The 23,728-nt window shown below is 47.7% G+C and overlaps 1 protein-coding gene across 9 annotated transcripts in view; it reads right to left on the bottom strand.

The window, feature by feature from the left end:
* The window catches only part of LOC142843130 (lethal(3)malignant brain tumor-like protein 2), a 30,225-nt gene extending 12,292 nt beyond the window's left edge, over positions 1-17,933 (bottom strand). For 5 of the 9 annotated variants that reach the window (XR_012909564.1, XM_075960025.1, XM_075960023.1 and 2 more), the window contains exons 1-4: positions 17,825-17,933; positions 14,910-15,147; positions 13,501-13,634; positions 8,324-8,406 (exon numbers count right to left, since the gene is read on the bottom strand). Coding sequence is in view for 7 of the 9 variants with exons in the window: in XM_075960025.1 (XP_075816140.1) it covers positions 8,326-8,406; positions 13,501-13,634; positions 14,910-15,147; positions 17,825-17,848 (477 nt within the window). In the remaining 2 variants the exon portion in view is untranslated. Of the gene's footprint in view, positions 1-364; positions 1,128-4,063; positions 4,175-6,977; positions 7,250-8,269; positions 8,407-13,500; positions 13,635-14,909; positions 15,148-17,824 lie in introns of those variants that run through there. The other 4 variants (XR_012909563.1, XM_075960019.1, XM_075960022.1 and 1 more) reach the window with 4 other exon arrangements.
* Positions 17,934-23,728: the final 5,795 nt, after the last annotated feature.

Genomic DNA, 23,728 nt, shown 5'->3' on the forward strand with positions numbered 1-23,728 from the left:
CACAGGGAGCCAAATAATGTAATAGCCACCATGAATATCATCAAATACCAACTGAGCTGTGGAGATAGCCATATGCTGAATAAGACCTGGTTAAATGTGACCCATGCAGCTCCCCTTAGCCTCCCAGCCACCATGATGAGGAGAGCTACTGAACCAGGTGGAGATAGCCATATGCTGAATAAGACCTGGTTAAATGTGACCCATGCAGCTCCCCTTAGCCTCCCAGCCGCCTTGAAGAGGAGAGCTACTGAACCAGGTGGAGATAGCCATATGCTGAATAAGACCTGGTTAAATGTGACCCATGCAGCTCGCCTTACCCTCCCAGCCGCCTTGAAGAGGAGAGCTACTGAACCAGGTGGAGATAGCCATATGCTGAATAAGACCTGGTTAAATGTGACCCATGCAGCTCGCCTTACCCTCCAAGCCGCCTTGAAGAGGAGAGCTACTGAACCAGGTGGAGATAGCCATATGCTGAATAAGACCTGGTTAAATGTGACCCATGCAGCTCCCCTTAGCCTCCCAGCCGCCTTGATGAGGAGAGCTACTGAACCAGGTGGAAATAGCCATATGCTGAATAAGACCTGGTTAAATGTGACCCATGCAGCTCCCCTTAGCCTCCCAGCCGCCTTGAAGAGGAGAGCTAGTGAACCAGCTCTTTCTGCTGGGGAGAGGCAGTTGCACAAAGAGGGTTTGGGAGAAAGTGTCAGGAGGTGCAGAAGCTGTACCATGCTCAAGGGATCCTGCAGCATGGAGGTGATGCCGTGTTCAGGTAATGCAGACCCAGAAAAAGATGCCTTTATGGCTGATGTCATCAACTCTACTCCAGAGAACACTGCAGTCAACAGGAATTCAGCTGACAGTCAGCCTGGCAATCTCTGCTACCCAGAATCAACTCTGGATGGAACATTCACTGGGTTTGTGAACATGGGCTTCACAGAGGAACCATCCACGGGGCAAGGCATCTCCAGTGACCAGTCTCAGGCGGCACCCACAACATCTGGATCCAGGCCATTCCGGGGCTGGAAACTGGTGAGGAAGAGAATTTCCCAGGCACTGAGAGCATTGTGCTGCTGCTGCTGCTGCTGCCTGACCACACCACGGTGAGTCCTGGATCCTTGTGTCAGGGGCTTCAAAGAAAAGAGAGGACAGTGGAGACCTACGTGGAGTGCAGGTGGTTTGGTCACCCAGAAGGATTCCTCCCTTGTATTTTCACAGTGTTGTTTCAATATCATTTATAAATGACAAGTTGAACCCACATAGAAGGCACAGAAATTAAGATGTCTTCCTGTTCATGTAAATACCCACAATGCTGAGCCTGAAGCAGATAGCATAGCATGTGGACCACAGGGTGGGAAGGAAGGGAGGGGATTTTGGGTAAAGAGGACAAAGCTTCAGAATGGAGGAATTGGAAGGGGAACTATGGCACCCAACATTTCTCTGTCACAGTTACTAACAGGGGTGCTTTCTTGTCTCTTTCTGCTTTGCAGTGTGGAAATTGAAATGGTCTAATAGAATTCCAGCCCTGGTGAGGAGTGACTGCTAATGAAGGAAGTCAGGACAGATCTCCAGAGTGCCAGTCCCTCCAACCCAGGGCCACAGACCCCTCATCCATCCTCCAGCTACTGGGAATCAACTGTGATTTTGCTTCTCCTTCAGCTTCTTCCAGCTCCAGCACTGCTGCTGTACAAAGAGCTGGTCATAGGCACAGCTTCCCGATGACCCTCTACCTCCATAGCTTTGGTTGTGCTTGTGAGGCCACTCACATTGCATGTAAAACAGCTGACTCTATAACCAGGCATGCCTTTATACCAATCTGGGCTGCTCTCATCTCGATAACTCTAACCTCTCCACCTTAATCTGTGACTGTGTTCTGGAAAGGACAGCGAGACCTGTGTGAGTCTGGGGAGGAGGGAGATGGGTGAAAGGAGATAAAAGGGACGAATTGGGAGACAGGATGGAGACAGGAAAAGGGAAAATGAGAGGTGGTGTAGAGTAAGGAATACAGTCTGTCCTGAGGAACTTCTATCAACAAATGACATGAAAGAGATGGGTGTGCTGACCTGTGACAGGGACCCTGGACAAGCTAGAGCAGGAAGAAACCTCCCCTGAAGAGCATATAGGGAACAGCCAGCCATGAGCATCAGAGGGCCTTCTGTAATTCCAGCATTGTCAAGGCACACAAGTAGGATGCTGCCTGGGAAATTTCAGTCTGATCTTTTCTACTGAGCTAGGGTGTGGCAGGAGAAAAGGGAGGCCTATTGGTCAGTGGATTTCCATCTTCCTCAGTGCTGAGAATCTCCTCTCTGTCAAAGTCACTAGAGAGGGACTTTGATTATTCCCTTGGGTTTTTTTTTTTGAGAGGGAGTGCGATGACCTGTTTGAAACACTGTCTTGGTGTGTAACTGAAGGATCAGGTCAGATGATGTGTCCTGTGATGATATGTCAGGGCTACAGGTTCTGGTGTCCATCTTCCCGCTATAGAGTCTCAGTTCCACCTCCCTGCTGCCCTGCACTGTTGGTGGGCATCCCTGCTGCCCTGCACTGTTGGTGGGCATCTCTGCTGCCCTGCACTGTTGCTGGGCATCCGTGCTGCCCTGCACTGTTGTTGGGCATCTCTGCGTAGTCACATGCAGCATCAACACTGAAGGCCTCCCTCCCTTGTCTCATGGATCCTGTCGGACCAGGCTTCTCCAGCATCTAATAGCCGGCCTCTGTCGATAGGACAGGCTTGCACACAGGATTCAGGCTTCAGTCCTTTGTGATCTCTCCATCACCCTCAAACTGCTTTCTGACTGTCTTTAGGAAGAACTGCAGGAAGCATAAAAGCAGTGGGGGAAGAGGAGATAATGGGGGAGGACCAGGGGAAAAGGAGGTGGAGAGGATAAAGAGGAAGTGAGAGGACTTGCAGAGAGAGGGCTAGTGTCTGTCCCGAGGCGCTAACCTGGAAATGAATCAGGAGAAAAGAAGGTTTTGCTGGGTAGGGTCTTGAAGAAGTAAGACCAGGAACAAATGTCTCCTGCAGCACAGAGTAGGAACTCTGGTTTCTTGCCTCCTTGAGGAGGAAAGTCTCTGCTCTGAAGGTTTTGGCATGTGTCAAGGTAGAAAAGTGTAAGGCGGTCTTGGAAAGGCCTTCTTGACTGGGGCTACTGATGAAGGTAGGACAGAACGGTGCTCCATCATAATTGGAGTCCTCCCCTGGTCTTGTCTGACATGGCCTATGGCAGGTCTGATGACTTCTGTGTCTTTGTCCTCACAGGCTCCTTCATCCAGGCTTTCCATGTTGCCTCCCATTGCCTGATCCAGGAATCTGGCATCATTTTCCCTTCTCATGGAGGGATTTATAACCTACATTAGACCTCACATTACCATTGTTCTGCTCCATCGTGGGAACGTAAGTACGTCATGCCAGGTCTGACGTGAGTTCTGTCTTCACAAGGCCAGCAGCCAGGGGACGTCTCTATGACCAATGCCCGCCATAGGGGCATGTGCACAAGGAGATCTTGGTCATCATGGAGCCCCTGATGACAGCCGATGGTGCAGTGTGAACACTGGTGAGTGTGGGGTCTCAACTGTTTTCCAGGACACCTTCCAGGTAGGGAGCAGCTCGCTGAGCTGCCAAGGGGAACTGAACTCAACGGGTAATCCAGGGCCATATCTATGCACATCATCCCCTGAAGGTAAGATTGATTGCAGTAAGTATCTGTTTATGGTAGAAGATGAGTTTCTGAAGCCTGGTCCTGATGTCATGAAGAAAAGGATCCCATGAGGTGGCCTCTGCCAGCACCCCTAACACAGAGGGAAACTTACCATTGACTCGCTTGACTGAAGAGCAATGGGAGGCGGAGAGACTGTGGAGGTGTGGCAAGGGAGGAACCATCTCTCTGTGGTACTTGGCATCCGGCTTCCATCCTGACCATCTGACCTTTTAGCTAACACTGGTGCATAGTGAAGACTTGGCCTGATCTTTAGCCCAGCAGGACAGCAGCCAGCTTGTGATGTCACGTACGTTCTAGAACCCTGACCATCTGGTGAGTCTCACATACAGGTAACAAGAGGCAGAGGCTTAGGAGGTAAGAGCAACTTTAATTAATGGGCATCAGCTGGGATCAGGTCTTGTTTCTGTTGCTTATCAGTGAAGCCAGGGCTGTGAAATGGTTGAGGGTTCTGTTGAATTCTGGAAATGAGATAGGGAAATTTCCTGAATCCATATTTTATATTTTATGTTTTGAGACTGGATCTCACAATATAGTCCTGGATGTCCTGAGACTCTCTATGAAGAGCACACAGATCTCAAACTCGTAGAGATCGACCATGTCCCCTGCCTCCTGAGGGCAGCACTACAGATGCACACTGCCATGCCTGGCTTCAACAGCTGTATGGTGTCTATGGTAAGTTCCTCCAAACAGCTGTATGGCGTCTATGGTAAGTTCCTCCAAACAGCTGTATGGCATCAATGGTAAGTTCCTCCAAACAGCTGTGTGGTGTCAATGGTAAGTTCCTTGAAACAGCTGATGCAGAATCGTACCAGTTCTGTGCTTTTTTCGTCTTGACAGGGTCAGGACTGAACTGAAGGTTTTTTCATCCACGATGGACTAGGAACAGGGGGCAAAGATCTAACATAACCTTCGGAATACAAGTCTATGTCCAGCATGAACAGACACCTGGAGGTAAGAAGTGCCATCAGGAGTTCTTCTGTGGACACAAGGCCGTGGGCTGGGGACATGTGCCATTGCTGATACATCCTTGGGAACAAGGCATAGAGTATTAAGTCTATGCATCAACCGTGTTTTTACAGAATCTCCACCTGAATCTTGGCACAAGTCATATGACTTCAAACTGACCAATCAGCAGGGTCCAGATTGGTTTCCTGGTGTGATTGAGTTCTCTCTATTTGGGCTCTGAGAACAAGTCTCAACTTTTGTCAGTGTGACACTGGGCTCCTGTCTTGGGATTTTGAAGTCAGAGATTTAACTCTATGGACACCAGGCAGTGCAAGAAGCCACAAATCCTAGAAAGAAGCTTCCAGTCCTCCTCATCCAACACAGATAGAGTCCACTTGGCTGCTGGCTTTCACGGCTGGACTTGGTCATGGATGCCCCAAGATTTCTTTACTGGGTTTGGGTTGGTTTTTCGACCATTGAACCTTCTTCTTTCTTGCTGTCTAGTGGGGATCTCAGAGCTGCCAGAGCCCTGATACTGAACAACTAGGACTCTGCAGCACATGCGGGACTCTGTGAGGGCAGAGGTGATCATTCCCCCCCCCCCAATGTGTGCGATCCCTGGGGGACCACTGTCCAATTCTGTGTCCTCAGTGTTCTGTCATTCATGTTCCATCTCCTACAGACCTCCAGATTTTCCATATGACAGAAGAGAGATCTCTTTTGCTTTTGGGACTTGCTTGTCTCACATAATGGAACCTTATTAAGAAGCATGCATTCTCAAAAAGTCAAAATTTGACTTTTGCTGCTGAGCATGTGCCCTTTCCCCATATCTTCAGATAGTTATGTCATCAATTTTTTCACCAGTTTTTCATATTTGAAACAGTCATGTGTCTTTTGCAATTGTCCCATTAACTTGTTTCCCTGTATGGGTGTAAATTTCCAAATCTGACATCAGAATCTCCAGTCCCACAGCTCTCTCTGCTTCTAAGTAAAGTGACATAGTTGAGCTGGAGATGGAACCAGAGGGTGAGAGACAGAGGCTGCAGAGGCAGCAGGAAAGAGTTTGCAGAGGGAGGAATGTGGACGGGATGGAAGAGACAGAGGGGAGGAGCCATGGGGAGAGGGAAGCTCAGTGGGTAAGGAGAGTGGAGACTGAGAGCTGCATGTTTCAGTTCCCTTAGAGCCCCTCTCACGGGTCCTTCCTGTTTAAAGTCATGAGCTCTGGACATCAGGAGACACCGGAAGGAGACTGCAAGCGTGGCCTGAGACTCAGAAGTAGGAGCATTGGAGGAATTCCAGATGGCAGGGTGCCCACGTACCCAGTATAAATGGTCTTTGTCCAACAGAGGAGGAGGTAAGCCATCTGCCACAGATTTCTCCCCAGGACACCATAATTTTCAAGGGAAAATGTCCAGGGCTGGCCCATCACAGCATCCTTGACAGAGGGAAACTTGAGCCAATACCATGTCCAAGCTGCCCATGAATGTGCAGACCCTGTGGTCTAGTCTGCAAGGGAATATCTCAGCAGAACTCATTAATTTGTGTGCTTCTTCAGGTTTCTGGTTCTAGTGAAATGTTTCCCCACATGAAGACAAGGGAGCTCCTTCCCCTCCTCCATCTGCCTCTGCTCCCTGCGTTTTTGTTGGCTGGATTTTTATCCTTGTGTCCTGGCCATCAGAAAAGACACAGTCACACTGTGTGCAGCTCTGGTTACTGTGTTTCTGAAGAAGCCTTACTGTAGGGAGTTTTATGAGAACTGTATTTTTCCCCTGACAGGCAAGTGACAGCCAACTGGAGGAAAATGGGCATCACTTTGGAATGCCGGGACTTTGCTCCACTTTGGAAGTGAGTTGGGCTTACCTAGACTAGGACACAGAGGCCAGCACTCTCACACCTACTTAATACCCAGGTCCCACTGGTCACAGGGGTCAGGCCTAGGCAGTCTTGTTGATCGTAGAGCTAGGACTTTCAGCTCAGCTGTCTGCTTGGTTGTCCTGCTGGGCTAATTGTCTAAAGTGTTGTCAGGTGCACCTGACCGCAGATCGCTGTTCCGTGCAAAGAAGGAAGGCCACTCTGAAGGGGTTGAAGGCCAAGGCTCATCTGTGGGCAGCACATGGCTGAAGGCATCACAAGACCACTATAGACCAGCCTATGGTAGTTGAGATGTGTTTGGTTTCTGGTCTAAAGTTGACTCTACTTAATGCATTAGGAAGCTTAAAGCTGGCCAGAAATGCTTCCCTCAATCCCAAGGGAAAGTGGTCATTGAGGTTGTGTTACAGAGGACAAGAAAGAGAATGAGAAACAACACGCAAGCCATGGCTTCAGAGGGATGTTGAGAAAACTTGGTGTAGGTAGCACATCTCTCTCCTCTGATCTTAAATCACTGGGGAGGTACAGTTTGAAACAAAGAAGATGAACATCTCACACAAGGGGATTATAATAACCACAGCACACGATATAGATGGCATTCACGCCACAGTGACATAGTCTATGTTGATTTCCACCGCCGGGAGCAGGATGGTTCACACATCGAGCAGGAAAACCAGCCCAGAGAAGTTGACCTGCTTCCTCCTTGGCAGTTGGCTGATCTGTTGATCAGTGAGTGACCACTAAGGCAAGTCAGTCCTGATGTACTTTACTGTCACCATTGCCTGGGCAGAGACACTTGAGGACTGTGACCAGGTTATGGAATCTCAGAAGAGACAGCCCAAGTGGACCAGGGGCCCCAAGCCCATGTGATGGTCTCTAACAATGTGAATCTCAAAATGCAGACATGATATCCAAGAGGCCCAGTGGGTGTAATGTGCACTTTTTATATCGCTGGCCACTAGAGGGACCCATTGTGGTCTTTAGACTGTTACCTGAGCTCAGTCAGCTTATGATCAGGCTCACACATTTAACATCCCCCTTCCTCACTGTCTCCCTGATGGAGGCAACAGGAAGAGGTGCAGTCAATACCAGCTATTTGTACCCAGATCTCTGCACACACAATCCCAACGTTGCTCAGTACTGTTTCGCTTGCAGTGGGGAAAACTTGCTCTTTGGACAGTGTGTGACTGGTTGGATCCCTGTTTTAATTCCTTGGCCCCAGATACGGTGACCATTGTGGTAGCAGCCTGGGTCCCTTGCAGCCTCAGAGGTCAACCCCAGACCTCTCATTGACCGCCCTTCTCTCCTCAGATCTCCAGGATCTGTTGGACATGCTCTGGGACAAAGCTCATTGTCACCGTATGTGCATCCTGTGTCGTCTAGGCAAGTGTTGAATGAGATGGGGTGCAGGAAGCACAGTGCCCAGATATAGACATGTTGCTGGGAACCTGCTTTTCCTCCCTGACCCTAGAGCCCTTTCACAGGACAGGAGCAGGGAAGTCAGGACAAACCAATCCTTGCAATCAGATCTCCTTTTAGGAAGGTCACATAAGAAAATCGACATTGACCCTGCCTCATTAGGCCCCAAATCCCACCAAAAAGAAAGCTGCCCTTCTCCAAAGTCCACAGGATAAGGACTGGTGAATGAATCTTTCTGCCAGCCTCATCCTTAGTTAAAATAAGGCTTCTCTTGTAGGTGCTGGGCCACAAACTGAATCATGGACCCTGAAATTCCTCACCTGAGGATGAGCACACTGAGCATTAGTGACCTTGAATGTGGAGTCTGTCCTCACCTCTACGTCTCCTGGAAGATTGGCATGCCATTGCCTGAGCTCTTGAGGATCTCAGAGGCTCCACTGGACGTCATGAGGACACTCTGTGGAGGACAAAGAAATGGTTGCTCTTCCAACTTCCAACTACTGACAACCACCTGAATTACTGACAGGATTTGGAGAATCTACCAAAAGGGCCTCTTGGGAAAGCCTCCCAGTGGTTAGATACTGTTGTATCTCTGCCCAACTTAGACCCCTCTGTATTTTGACACTGCAAAACATGACCTGTGCCTCTTTGTCCTCTCAGATAACCCAGAAACCCTGTGTGAGCAGGCTAAGAAAGGATCTCAGAAGGGCCTTGAGTAATGAATGTGTTTCTCTTTCTGACTGGATCTCCCAAGAAGGGAGCTCTGCCAGCTGTCAGACCCTGCTGAACAACCCCTGCCTCCCCCACACACAACCTCAAATACATTCCTAAATATTGGTTCATGAAGAAGGTCCACTCAACCACATACTAGCTGCTAGGTATCAGGCCCTACTGAGCAATCGAGTCCCTACACCTTGTATGTCTACCAAGGCATGGACCTTGAATGACACTCATTTAACCCCACTAAGTGGCTAGTTACCGGGCCATGGCCAATGATCTGCCAGTCTACCCTAAACATACTGCTATTATTTGGTACCCACAGGAAACTATCCTACCACACAAGTGACGTTCTCCAGTGTTAATTACCAGACCCTGTGATACCTCATGACATCAACTCATATAAATTTTAGGATATCAAACCTTGGTATCCAAACACTCAGGCCATGATAACTCCTAGAATGGTAGCTGAAGGCCCTTGAAACACACACATTCCCCTAGGCAGCCTCACATATATTTCTAGGTATACATCCCTAGTGGTACCCGTGGATATCAGACCAACCACTCCCAATCCAGTATATTAACAGGCCTGGATGGACACTAATTCTACCCATTTGGTATGGGATGCTGCAGGACACCCCCTTTTACTGATCCTCATGGCAACACATTCTTATTCTTTATGTCTCTTGGACACCCTACCACCACAATGTCAAAGACATAGGGCAAGGTTTCAGATCCTGCTAGGTAAACCCTACCTGACAGCCACATTCTTCTTATACACTGGATATCAGGTCTCCCTACGAATCCCCCACCTTCAGTTAACCCCATCCAATGGGTATTACGTGTTAGCTCCTGCCAGGGACGCCCTTAAGAATAGTCAAATACCCTACATATAAACAGATACACATAGGACTAGGGATCACGTTCTTTGATTCCCTCCGTTAACATCAAAGTCCCTGGATGTACAGTTAGTGCCAGTGTCTGCTAGGTCTACCTCCTAATAGAGTCTCAGGTACATGACTATGTGTCAGGTCCTTCTCTGAAATACCTCCGCTAGAGGAAAACTTCAAATACACATGCATGGCAAGGTGTCCTGTCATGCTAAGAGTCTCCTCCCCTATAGCCAGTTACACCCATATACATAAGGATGGTGTAAGCTTGCAGGCACCTACCTTACATGTTAACCCTACTCTCTCTCTGTCTCTTTCTCTCTCTGTCTCTCTCTCTCTCTCTGGCACACACACACACACACACACACACACACACACACACACAAATAGAGATATTTAGAGAGAAGGAGAGAGGAGAGGCGAGAGAAAAGTAAGGGGAGGAGAGTGAGAGAGACAGAGATAGGAACAAAACTACGGCTCATGTCCTACATGGTATCCCCACACTTACCTCAAAAGCCCCACCAACATACATGCATAGGTTTCTGGTCCTGAGAGTAATGCTGGCGTCTACAGTCAATGACAGAACACAGGGTGGGTGTCATGTCATGTCAGCTGTTCCTTCTGTCACAGCCTTTGCTCTGCCTGCACATTGGTCTTAGAGCATGCTAGATGTGCACTAACTTAAAACCAAAATTCAGAGAGACAGACACACAAACAGACATACACGCACACATGTGTGCTTGGCTATGTTGTCCCTCCTGTTCTCTCAGGAACAGATGAAGCCTCACCAATCCACTCATGGCTATAACTCAAGTCCTTCTAGTCCCTCCAGCCAAATCCACACACTCAGCTTTTCATGTAGGCTTTCCACATATCCACTCCTCCACAGCCAAATCCCCATACACACACACACACACACATACACACACACACACACCCATGCACACACCATTATGTCTAAGAGTCATTGCTTGAAAACTCTCCCTTGGAGTGGCACACCTTGGTATGCTCCCTACAGTCAATGGCTTCCGTACATGCCTAGGTCTTGTGTCCACCTCATTTATTCCTCCTGTAAAGCAAATCTCCAAACATGCATGTAACACTAGGAGTCTCATCATGCTAGGTGTCTCTGCCCCTACATCCACTGTCACAGATACACATAGGTTGTGATGGCTGTTCCTGGCCTTGTATTCAAAACCAACTCTCTCTACCTTCTTTCATTCTTTTCTTCTCCTCCCCCACTCTCTCTCTCTCTCATGCTAGGACACTGGTATCTTTGTTAATTCTGTACCATATACCCAAAGGCAAACACCTCTTACATATAAAGCCCTACTAGGTGACACACACCCTCTAGCCAAACCATCTCATACATGAACAACCAAATGTCTGGTTCTTCTAGACATTGCCTCCCCACGGCAAAGGCCCTAATGCACACACAGGGCTATGTTTCAACTCCTGCTGATTATGATCTTCCCTACAGCCAAAGCTACACATGGAAGGATAGATGTCGCTTCCTGTTGGCCTCCCTTCCTTCCCCGCTGCTCTTTGTTCCTCCACGTTTTATTCTCACCTTAGAAGTTTGGGAGACAGAAAACCAGACGGTGAAATTTCCTGCCATAAGTCTCTCAAATCTAGGACCTGTCTCTTGAGATTTCCCACAGACATCCATTTACACAGAAAGATGTCTTTAAAACACAGAGGGTTAATTGCTGAACATCTGATACTGGCTTGGGGTTTTGCAGCTGCTGGCAGGTTACAGGACCCATTTCTTAGTGCTGACTAATATGGGAGATCTAGGCCCACTGTGGGTGTCTCCACCCCTGTAAGCTGTCTTGAATTGTGTAAGAAAGCAGACAGACAGCCATGAAGAATGAACCACTAAACATCTGTCTCCTGCTCTTGAGTGAGTTCCTACCCTCACTTCCCTGATGATGGACTTTGAGCAGGACATGAGCGCCAAATAAAACTTTCTCCACCAGTGGGTTGTGCCATGGTTTCTATCAGAAATAGATAGTTACTATAGCGGTATATTATTTGTGTTTAATAAACAAAGCTTGCCTGAAGATTAGAGGGCAAAGCACCACACTAGTCAGCCATATAAGCCAGGCAGTGGTGGCCCACACCTTTAGTCCCAGGAGTCAGGAGACAGAAGCAGAAGGACCTGTGTGATGTCAAGACCACCCCGGGCTACACAAGATTGAATTTGTCTAAAAGAGAAAGCCGGGTGATGGTGGTGCATGCCTTTAATCCCAGCACTCGGGAGGCAGAGGCAGGCGGATCTCTGTGAGTTCGAGACCAGCCTGGTGTACACAGACAGTTCCAGGACAGCCAGGGATACATACACAGAAAATACAAAAACAAAACAAAACTGATGATGAGCGAGAACACCCAGGGGAGGGCTACAGAAGGCTGCGGTCATCCTTTGACTTCTCCAGCCTCTCGCTAACATTTCCCCTGCAGTTCTCTCCATGCTCCCAGCTCCTTGGAGAGCTACAGCTGAGTGGCTGCAGAGAAGCCAGAAACTCTCCAAACCCACAGGCAACCTCTGTTCATATGTCTACTCCAGAGCATGCTGGGGAGCTTTCATTAGGGCTCAGGGAAAGCTCACTTACACAGGATAACTAAGCAACATGACAAAGGCTGGGAGTCCATTCAACACCCAGCTAAGCAGAGGCACACATGCACTGAGCAGTTCTCAACCCTTCTGCGGGAAGGGAGCGCCAAACAACTCTGTCACATGGGTCACATATCAGATCTCTTGCATATCAGACATTTACATTATGATTCATAACAGTAGCAAAATTACAGTTATGAAGTAGCAATAAAAATAATTTTATGGTGGGGGGGGGTCACCACAACATGAAGAACTGTCTGGGCCGTGGTGGCACATACCTTTAATACCAGCACTTGGGAGACAAAGGCAGGCAGATCTCTGTGAGTTCTAAGCCAGTCTGGTCTACAGAGCTAGTTCCAGGACAGTCAGGAATACACAGAGAAATCCTGTCTCAACACCCCAACCCTCCCAAAAAAATGCTGGGTGGTGGTGGCGCACGCCTTTAATCCCAGCACTCTCTGTGAATTTGAGGCCAGCCTGGTCTGCAAGAGCGTTCCAAGACATTCCCCAAAGCAAGAGAAACCCTGTCTTGAAAAGCTAAAAACAAAACCAGAACAAAACTAAAAAACCCCCGAAAGAACTGCATTAAATTGAAGCATTAGGAGGGTTGAGAACCATTACCTTAAAGTTTTTGAGCCTTTTAAAATAGGAATTACTGGGCATGGTAGGGCATGCCTTTAATCCCAGCAATAGGGAGGCAGGTGAGAAAAAGGTAGGCAGATCTTTGTGAGTTTGAGATCAGCCTGGTCTACATAGTGAGTTTTAGTTCAGCCGGAGCTATATAGTGCGACCCTGTCTCAAAAATAAAATAAAGGAGCCAAGTGTGGTGGCGCATGCCTTTAATTCCAGCACTCCCAAAGTCAGACAGATCTCTGTGAGTTCAAGATCAGCCTGGTCTACAAAGCTAGTTCCAAAACAGCTAGGGCCATTACACAGAGAAGCCCTGTCTCAAAAACAAAAAACAAACAAAAACCCCCAGAAAACCCAAACAAACAAAATTAAATTAAATAGGGGTCTGGTAAGATGGCTCATTGGTTAAGAGGACCCAGGTTTAGTCCCTAGCACCTATATGGCTCACAGCTGCCTCCACTGCCTCAAAGTCTTGAGGTCCCAGGGTACCTGACACCCTCTTTTGATCTTAAAAAAAAAAAAAGAAAGAAAGAATAAAGAAAAGAAAGGAGTGGGTGGCGCTTTCTGAGGCAAGGTCTCACGTACCTCGAATGACCACTAGAGATGAGTTCCCCAAACTGACTATGTGTCTGCCTCCAATAACGTGATGGCTCAGCTCAGCATCTAGGACCCCAAGAAGGGCAAGAGTGGCTGCTCTCACCTGCAGTCTGGCCAAGATACTGGCTTTCTTGGAGTTGGAGGAGTAGCTCCTAGAACACGAGACACTGTAGAACCTCTTGGTCTTTGAGAAGAAAGCGTCTCTTGTGCCCACGATACCACACATCTCACAGACCGCTAGAAAGAGAAGCTGGCACGTGACTCCAGACATAAGTACTTCAAGTCAGACCAACCCATGGGCTCCTCAGAGTCCAGAGCACTGTGTCAACCATGTGAGTGAGAGGAGGAGGACAGCGCCTGTCGTTCTGTCAGGAGTGAGTCTCGCAACATGCTGCCACTCCATCTATCCACCTAAGATGGCAAGCGGTTCCTCCTGGGCCTGCAGCAAGAGCCAGTGCTAAGGGGCTGAAAACCCACACGAACACCTGCAGAACCTGGTGACAAGTTTTAGAGAGAGGACAGGGACAAGAGAGAGGTGCTGAAGTCACTTAGTATTTGTAGCTCTGTGTTCTCAGGGCCAAGTGGACAAGCTGTGTTTCCCTTGACTTCACCGTAGGTCAAACGGTGCTGTGGCCTGGGCCCCAGTGACATGGGCATCTGAAGTGCTTAACCAGCTTCCCAGGGGACCCATCTGCAGCCAGGGTCATGAACCAGCCCCTGGCCCAGTGGCTCTCCCTAGTGATTCCTGCTAGTATTGAAATGCTCAGATTTTGAGAAGGGCGAAAGATGAAAAAATGGGGGGAGAAGTCAAATGGTTGGAAGGAAACCGGACCCCACTGCCCAGGAGTGCAAGCATGAAGAAACAGGAGGGGCCGTCTGCAGATGGGAGCCTGCCTCTTTCCCAGGACACACTGCTCACACTCTGGAGTCCTGACACAGGGACTGGCAACCATCAAGATCCACCTCTTCGAAGCCAACTGGCTTTCAGATGATCTTTGACCACTCCCTTCTGCCCACCTCCACGTCTGTCCGTCTGTCCGTCCTGACCCGAAGGTCACTATCCTGCATGTCTCCCTACAATGTGTGCTAACTTGTAGTCCATAAGCTGTTTGCAGGGCTGGAGAGATGGCTCAGAAGCTCAGAGCACCGGCTGCTCTTCCTGAGGTCCTGAGTTCAATTCCCAGCCACCACATGGTGGCTCACAGCCATCTATAATGAGATCTGGTGCCCACTTTTGGCCTGCAGGCATACATGGAGGCAGAACCCTGCATACATACTATACTTAAAAAAAGCTATGTGGGTCTCACCGCCTTCACGCCCAGGCGACTCACACTAAGGCAATGGCACCTACCAAGTGCTGAATAGATACAATAGACATGAGGTGACTGCAGGACAGGGAATGACCCTCGAGGACAGTCCCTTAGATATCTGCATGGCTCTGCCCACATCACCTGCGTTCGCCCACAAGCTCCCGACTCCCCTCCATCTTTAAGGGCACTGTGAAGAAGTCACCTGGCTCAGAACCACTTCCATCCAGGGAGCGAGTGTTCCCAGGGCTGAGCAAATGCAGAGGTGAGGTGGGAAGCTCCCCGGCTTCCCGGTCTTCATTCTCTGCCTCACTCGACTCCTCCAGATAGGAGCTGCTCTCACTGCCCGCGCTGCTGTTGTAACTTCGGAAGCTGTCGTAGCCCCCGAAGAGTTCCAAGTCATCCTCCTCCTCTTCTTCCATTGGCTCTGAAGACGGCGTCTCCTAGAGGAAGATGGACATGTGCTTGGCCTGGGAAGAGAATCTGCAGACCTGCTAATCCACCTCGTGTGGGCTGGGAATTTGAACTTTGGTCTTCTGAAAGAGCAGTAAGAGTTTTTAATTGCTGAGCCATCTCTTCAGCTCCCTACAGGATATTTTTTTAAAATTTATTTATTATGTATACAATATTCTGTCTATATGTATGCCTGAAGAGGCCACCAGATCTCATTACAGATGGTTGATCCACCATGTCGTTGCTGGGAATTGAACTCAGGACCTTTGGAGGAGCAGGCAATGCTCTTAACCGCTGAGCCATCTCTCCAGCCCTCTACAGGATATTTTAATATGGACAAAACAGAATACGGATGGGGGCGCTGGAGAGATGGCTCAGCGGTTAAGAGCACTTGCTGTTCTTCCAGGTGTCCTGAGTTCAATTCCCAGCAATCACCTGGTAGCTCACAGCCATATGTAGTGAGATTTGGAGCCTTCTTCTGACCTGTATGCAGACATACAGACAGAACACTGTACACTGTAAGATTTATTTACTTAATAAATCTTAAAGAAGTCAGGTGTAGCGGCATGGCCCTCTAATCTCAATACTCAGGAGGCAGAGGCAGGTGGATCTTCTTCGAGGCCAGCCTGGTCTACAGACCAAGTTCCAGGATAGGCTCCAAAGATACACAGACAAACCCTGCCTCGAAAAGAAAATTAAGAAGGGAAAAGATGACACCTAGTCTACCTTAGCATAGCTAACTGCAAGCTGTGGTTTGTGTATGCCTCTGCTCACCACGACCTCTCACATGGGGAGCTTGGGCACAGAGCAAACTTCAGAGAACAATGTCCCTGAATCAATATTGTTCTCACACCACTATAAAGTCAAAAAATTATGCCAGGGATCAGAGCTCTATATAATAACACCGTGGGGAGAGGACTGGAGAGATGGCTCAGTGGTTAGGAGCACTGGCGGCTCTTCCAGGAGACTCAGTTCAATTCCAGCAACCATATGACAGCTCACAACTGTCTGTAACTCCTCCAGTTCCAGGGAACCCGACACCCTCACACAGACATGCATGTAGGCAAAACACCAATGTACATAAAATAAATGATAAATCTTAAAAACCAAAACAACAATACATTATTTAAATTAACTTGAATCAGGAGGACTTTAAATTAAAAAAAAAGTGGAATTTTCCTAAACACCTCAAAGGAACTTCCTGGGCAGACAGCATTTGAAACCCATTCTTCCCTGTTCAGTATAGGCACACCAAAATGGAGCCCTGGTTGTGCAGGAACTCACACAGTCTGGTAGATCAGACTGGCCTTGAACTCACAGAGATTTACCTGCCTCTGCCTCCACAGTGCTGGGATTAAAGGTGTGTGCTACCAGCACCTGGCTCAAAGACACATTTAAGGTCAGCAGCTGTGGTAATCCTGTTACTGCCTAGCACACTGCAAGTCTAGTCAGTAAACCTATTTTCTTCCTAACAGAGGGGGAGGCAAAGGCAGATAAAAATTGAGACCCAGACTGTCTCAAGGAGGATCTGAGCAGGATGCCACAGGCAGTAATTGCATGGTGGTATGGACCACAGCTTACTCTTAAGCTCGGATCTTAATCAACCACTGATCCTCGGGTCATTTACCTTCTGAGAACCTCAGTCTTCTCACCTGTGACAGAACGTGTTGGCTCACAGAACGTGGGGTACAGATGTGATACTACTTAAAAACCAAGGGTCCGGGGCTGGAGAGATGGCTCAGCGGTTAGGAGCACTGACTGCTCTTCCAGAGGACCCAGGTTCAATTCCCAGCACCCACATGGCAGCTTACAACGGTCTATAACTCCTGTTCCAGGGGATCTGACAACTTCACACCAATGCACATAAAATAAAGTTAAATAAATCATAATAAATTATAAAAAAAAACCCAGGGTTCAAATACCACCTCTACTGCTTCCTAGCTGTACAATCCACAGCAAGTCAACTCCCATTGTCTCAGCTTCCACTAAACGAGGACAATAACACTTTATAAAAATATTTTGGGAAGAAAGGATGACAAAAGTAAACCACGAGAAGAGCGCTCCATAAACGTTGGCCATTATTACTGCGTGGAAAAGGGAAGAGACTTCAAATGGAAGGGGCGGTGGGCAACCGGCTACCGTGTCACGGAACACATGACAAAGTTTTGAAAACTGACACACTTGGTGGCAACCTCTTGCCCTTTGCAGCTGTGTCCACTTCCGGGGGGAACCAACAGGCTCTTTTAAGCCTTCCCTAATGGAGATGGTTGTGCCTAAAGTGGCAGACAGGCACATGAACGCCCAAGCGTGGAGTAAAAGTCAACTTATATTTCCCTTTACTTCCCTCGTGGAAGCGACAGGCCGCACAATCCCTAAAGCACGGGACCACGAAACCAAGAAGTCAAAGAGGTAGCGTCGCAGTTTCGAGCCCCGTTTCCTTGCCCCTGGATGGGGAGGCGTTTCCTTCCTACCTTCTTCCACGGACCGAGCCCACAGCTTAACAGGAGCAAAGACGAACCCGAGTGGTCTCCGGTCGGGACTAAATTTCTTACCTCAGTTTACTAACCCTGCACCTCTTCGCCCCCAAGGGATCGCTAAAACGACTCACTGCCGAGTGAGGCCTTCGGGGTTCCCTTTCCCGGAGGGGCTGAGCCCTCTCCCTCTTACCTCAGTGCCCCGCGATTTCTCCATGGTGCCAAATTCACCAGGTGCAGGAAGCCATATTGCCCTCGCTGCTGACCAAGAGTGTGCTCACTGGCTACTGCGCCTGAGCTGTGGACCAATCACACCATAGGAAATAGGAAAAGCCGGTTCCGCGCTCGCTCTCACCCCGCCTTCACCATGGAGGGGTTGGGTAGTCCGGGCGGTGATGGGAGTTGTAGTTTTATTCGGCGTGCACTAGAAGGGGCGCTGCCTTAGCAACGCAAAGCATCAAACTCCGGAGGCTGCTTCTCTGTCTTTCTGTGTCTGCCAACTTTAAACCCTTCCCAGCACCTAGGATGGACGCGTCCAGGCGCCAGGCAACACTTCGCATCGTCCCTAGGGAGGAAGTAAAGGTGCTTTTCTACTTGGATGCCTAGAAGAAATGCCTACTCTCTTTCAGCTCAGTCAGAAACTGGAATATTCTTAATCACTATGTATCCTATAAATGCTGTATTCACTCAGAATTCTCAGACTGGGGCTGGTGAGATGGTTTAGCATGAAAAGGAGCTTGACACACGAACTACCTGAGTTCAACTCTTCAATCCCACTCGCAAACATGGAAGGAGAGAACCGACTCCATGAAGTTGTCCTGACCTCCGCATGCACTCCGCCCCCCATATCAAGCAAACACACACGCACTAAATAAACAAATGTAATAAAAGAGGCAAGGACTGGAGAAATGGTTCAGTGGTTAGTGGCTATTTTTCAGAGGAGCAGGGTTTGATTCCCAGTTCCCACAGATCCATATTCATACTGACTTTTCTTTATTTTTCAGTTTTGATTATTTGTTTGCTTTTTGGGACAGGGTTTCTCCGTGAAACACTTTTTGCTGTCCTGGAACTCATACTGTAGACCAGGCTGGCCTCAAACTTACTGAGATCCGCCTGCCTCTGCCTCCCAAATGCAGAGATTAAAGGCGTGCAACACTAGCCAGGGGTGTATAGGTGTGTGTGTGTGTGTGTGTGTGTGTGTGTGTGTGTGTGTGTGTGTATCCTGCTACTCTGCTCCATAGCAGCGTCTGGCATCCTCAGAAGACAGAGTAGGAACCACTACAACTGCAGTTACTGAAATGCGTGAGTTGCCCTGTGGCAAACCAAAACCAAAACCAAAACCAAAACCAAAAAAAAATTACTGGGAAGAAGGTGGATCCATGAATTCAAGGCCAGCCTGGTCTTCAGACGGAATTCCAGGAGAAACCTCTCATAGAGTACACTAGACATATACTAGAGACACCTTGTAGCATTTTGGGAACAAAGAGGTTATTTTCTCTTAACAAGACTTTTTGTACTGAAAACAAATTTTTTTCTTTTTTTTTATTGATAAAAGGAGAATAGAAAAAAAAATTTCCACCTCCTCCCAGCCTCCCATTTCCCTTCCCCTCCTCCCACTCTTCTCCCCATCCTCCCACCCTTCTCCCCCTCCCCCCACTCCTCTCCCTCTCCCTCTCCAGTCCAAAGAGCAGTCAGGGTTCCCTGCCCTGTGGTAAGTCCTAGGTCCTCCCCCCTCCGTCCATATCTAGGAAGGTGAACATCCAAACTGGCTAGGCTCCCACAAAGCCAGCACATTAAGTAGGATCAAAACCCCGTGCCATTGTCCTTGGCGTCTCATTAGCCCTCATTGTTCGCCATGTTCAGAGAGTCCAGTTTTATCCCATGCTTTTTCGGTAACAGTCCAGCTGGCCTTGGTGAGCTCCCAATAGATCAGCTCCACTGTCTCGGTGGGTGGGTACACCCCTCGTGGTCCTGACTTCTTTGCTCATGTTCTCCCTCCTTCTGCTCCTCATTGGGACCTTGGGAGCTCAGTCCAGTGCTCCAGTGTGGGTCTCTGTCTCTATCTCCATCCCTCACCAGATGAAGGTTCTATGATGATATGCAATTTTTAAAAAATCTTTCTCAGCCTAAAAGACAGTTTTTCTTGGAACGTGTAAAAACTGTGCAGTGCCGTGTGTGGTTTAAGCAAACATGCCAGGTGAGCCTGAGGGATGATAGATTACAAAGAATCTATTTTTGTTACGGCTGGTCGGTCACCGCAGTCGTTTTCCCCCTTGTGTGTGTGGTTCATGTGCACTGGGAGACGACTGAGGCCTGAAGCCAACCATATGCTCCTGCCTTGCACCTCCAATAGGTTTTATTATTTTTAAAAATTAATGAAAATATGTATTACTAATAGTTATTGTAAGAAAACTCCAGTGGGCTGATTTTAACCTGCAAATGTCTGAGGTTTCTTGCTTGTGCGCTCTTCCTTACTCTTCCCCCTAAACACACTTTCTGTCAAACTTGAAAATAGAAAGGAAAAACCCTCAACTGTTGTAAATCGTGCAGTTAATGTTGATTACTTACCAATAGGAACTTTGGGTCACAGTATAGAATGTTAAATCTGTTTTCTTATTATTGCTTGTTAAATAAACTGTGTGAGACAGACGCCTTGGCTTGTTTCACTTCTTCAAGGCTCATCTTAGTCTTAGCGAACACCAGGTCAGGACAGGAGATGAAGCTGGCAGACTGCTTGCTTGACAGGGACTCAGTTCCCCCGCCCCGACAAAAAAGATGAAGGTGTTAGCATTCATCAAGGACAACCTTGGATCAGATTAACTCAGCCAGCAGACACAGCACCTGTTTCTGGCTTAGGTCACACCAAGTATACAACAAACAAGCTTCCAGGTCCTTGAGCAAGCTGGCTGTGCACGCAGGTTGACTTCCTCTGGGGCAGGAAGGGTGGACTGTTCACTGGTTGGAGGGCTGTGAGTTTGTGCAGTGTTTCTTTGAAATCTAGGGTCCTGGGTTTGTTCTCCTCCCCCAGGCACTCTCCGTCTCCTCTTGTTTTCGATCCCCTGTGGAAAGAAAGACTGCAGACCATGCTGGTGCTTGTCCCTAGTTAGCACTTGAGTTTTCAGCTGCTCTTCATTCATCCTGGCAGGGACAGCCGCTCTCCTGGATTCTTCCCTCCCAGTAAATCTCTTGAACGAGGTTTGGGTGAAGACCTTCTTTCTCCAGAGGAGAGGAGCCGGAGACAGAGGACTGGAGCTGGGCTCTAACACTTTGTCTGGGAAACCTTCCCCTAGCAGAGCGGAGCTGTTACACCCAGGAGCACTGGACCCAAAGTGTAAGATTTTCACTGGGGAAGCCTCTCCTGCTGGAGCAGAGCTGTTACATCCGGGAAACATTTCCCTGGAGCAGGGCTGTAAGCTGCTAAGCTTACTGTGACCTATGCTACTCCCTGAATACTCTTCCACTGAGCTGTAGCCTTCGGTATTTCCTGGCCCCCGAATGCCAGAATACTTTCCCATGCCAGGTGGAGCACTTCATTAGCCTTGGCTCCCGACTGCCAGGATCCCTTTCTATCTGGGCTGTGAGACTTTGCAGCACCTGGTGATGATTGAGGATACTGAATCTGGCATCATGGAGAAATCGCAGGCAAGTGAGGTAAGAGGAAAAGGCCTCATTCAGAAGTGCACTGCAACACCCTTTTAGGGATGACTTGCAGGGGGAGAGTTGCAGGATTGGGAAACTGAGGTAAGGAGATTAGTCACGACCAGAGACCACTCAGGTTCATTTTTATTCTGTGGGCTTGGGTTCGTGGAAAGAGGAGTTAGGAAAAACCTTCCCATCCAGGGGGATGGAAAAGGGGCTCTAAACTGTGACACCTTTGTCTTCTTGGTTTCTTGGTCCTGCTCCTTAGGGATTGTGCAGCTTGTATATGAACTACTCAACTTCATACTGAAAAACAAAAAACCCAGGATAGCCAAAACAATCCTGTACAGTAAAGGAACTTCTGAAGGCATCACAATCCCTGACTTCAAACTTACTACAGAGCTACAATACTGAAAACAGCCTAGTACTGGCATAAAAATAGACAGGAGGACCAATGGAACCGAGTAGAAGACACAGATATTAATCCACACACCTACAAACACCTGATTTTTGACAAAGAAGCAAAAACTATCAAATGGAATAAAGAAAGCATATTTAACAAATGGTGCTAGCAGAACTGGATGTCAACCTCTACATAAAGCCAGCCACACTGAACCTCATAGAAGAGAAAGTGGGAAGTAACCTTCAAAGCATAGGTACAGGAGACCACTTTCTAAATTTAACCCAGTAGCACAGACACTGAGAGATTCAATTAATAAGTTGGACCTCCTAACACTGAAAAGCTTCTGTAAAGGAAGGACATGGTCAACAAGACAAAACAGCAGCCTGTAGAATGGAAAAAGCTCTTCACTAACCCCACAACAGACAGAGGTCTGATCTCCAAAATACATAAAGAACTCAAGAAATTGGTCATCAAAAGAACACATAATTCAGCAAATAAAATGGGGTATAGACCTAAAGAGAGAACTCTCAACAGAGAAATCAAAATGGCTGAAAGACACTTAAGGAAATGTTCAACATCCTTAGTCGTCAGAGAAATGCAAATCTAAACAACTCTGAGAGTCCATCTTACACTTGTAAGAATGGCCATGATCAAAAACACTGATGACAACTTATGTTGGAGAGGTTGTTAGGTAAAGGGAATACTTCTTCATTGCTGGTAGGGGTACAAGCTGGTACAGCCCCATTGGATATCAGTATGGCGATTTCTCAGAAAATTAGGAAACAACTTTCCTCAAGACCCAGCAATACCACTTGTGGGTATATATCCAAAGGATGCTCAACTGTGCTACATGGACATGTGCTCGAATATGTTCATAGCAGCATTTTTCTGTCATAGTCAGAACCAGGAAACAACCTAAATGCCCCTCAAGTGAAGAATTGATAAAGAAAATGTGGTACATTTACACAATGGAGTATACACAGCAGAAAAAAAATAACGACAGCTTGAATTTTGCAGGAAAATGGATGGAGCTAGAAAACATCATATTGAGTGAGGTGACCCAGACCCAGAAAGACAATTATCACATGTACTCCCTCAGCAGTGGGTTTTAATTAAAACAACGAAAGCCGGCCTACAAATCACAATCCCAGACAACCTAGACAACAATGAGGACCCTAAGAGAAACATATATGTATCTACTCTACATAGGAAGTAGAAAAAGACAAGATCTCCTGAATAAATTGGGAGCCTGGGGACCATGGGAGAGGGTTAAAAGGGAGGGAGAGAAAGGGAGGGCAGTAAAAAATGATTATCTGCAAAGTTGAAACATCAGAGAACTCTGAGCAAACTTCTCCAAATTTAGAACAGATCACTAGAGTGCAGAGTGTGAGTCTGGCCAGGGACTTCTCGGATTGCTGTTTTCATTAGAGTTCTGTGGTTTTTGTTTAAAAGAGGATGTTAATTTTTAGTTTTGTTTTTTTTAATCAAGTACCGTCTATAGTATATTATTATGTTAATTTTATATTTAAGCACTTATTTCTTCTTTCAGAAAATGATGGATTTTCATGTAATTTTATATTCTGAAAATTGGCTACTGTATCATTTTACTTTTTTTTTTTTTTTTTTTGGTTTTTAAAGACTGAGTTTCTCCGTAGCTTTTGGAGCCTGTCCTGGCACTAGCTCTTGTAGACCAGGCTGGCCTTGACCTCACAGAGATCTGCCTGCCTCTGCCTCCTGAGTGCTGGGATTAAAGGCGTGAGCCACCACTGCCCGGCCTATTTTACTTTCTAGAGATTTATTCTAGAAATTTACACTCGAAGACGCTCTTAACCTCTCTCATGCGCGCTCTCTCTCTCTCCCTCTCTCTTTCTCTCTCTATCTCTCTGTCTCCCTCTCTCTCACACACAATTTATGTGCAGGCCCCGCTCTAGCCAATCCCTCACACACACATAAAACCATGTGTCTAGACATTTCCTCCCCCAAAGAAACCCCACATACACACACAGGCCTAGGTTTCAACTCCTGCTAGGTACGATTTCTCTAGGAGGATCTTGG

The sequence above is a fragment of the Microtus pennsylvanicus genome, chromosome 2 (assembly GCF_037038515.1).
Source record: "Microtus pennsylvanicus isolate mMicPen1 chromosome 2, mMicPen1.hap1, whole genome shotgun sequence".
Lineage (NCBI taxonomy): Eukaryota > Metazoa > Chordata > Mammalia > Rodentia > Cricetidae > Microtus > Microtus pennsylvanicus.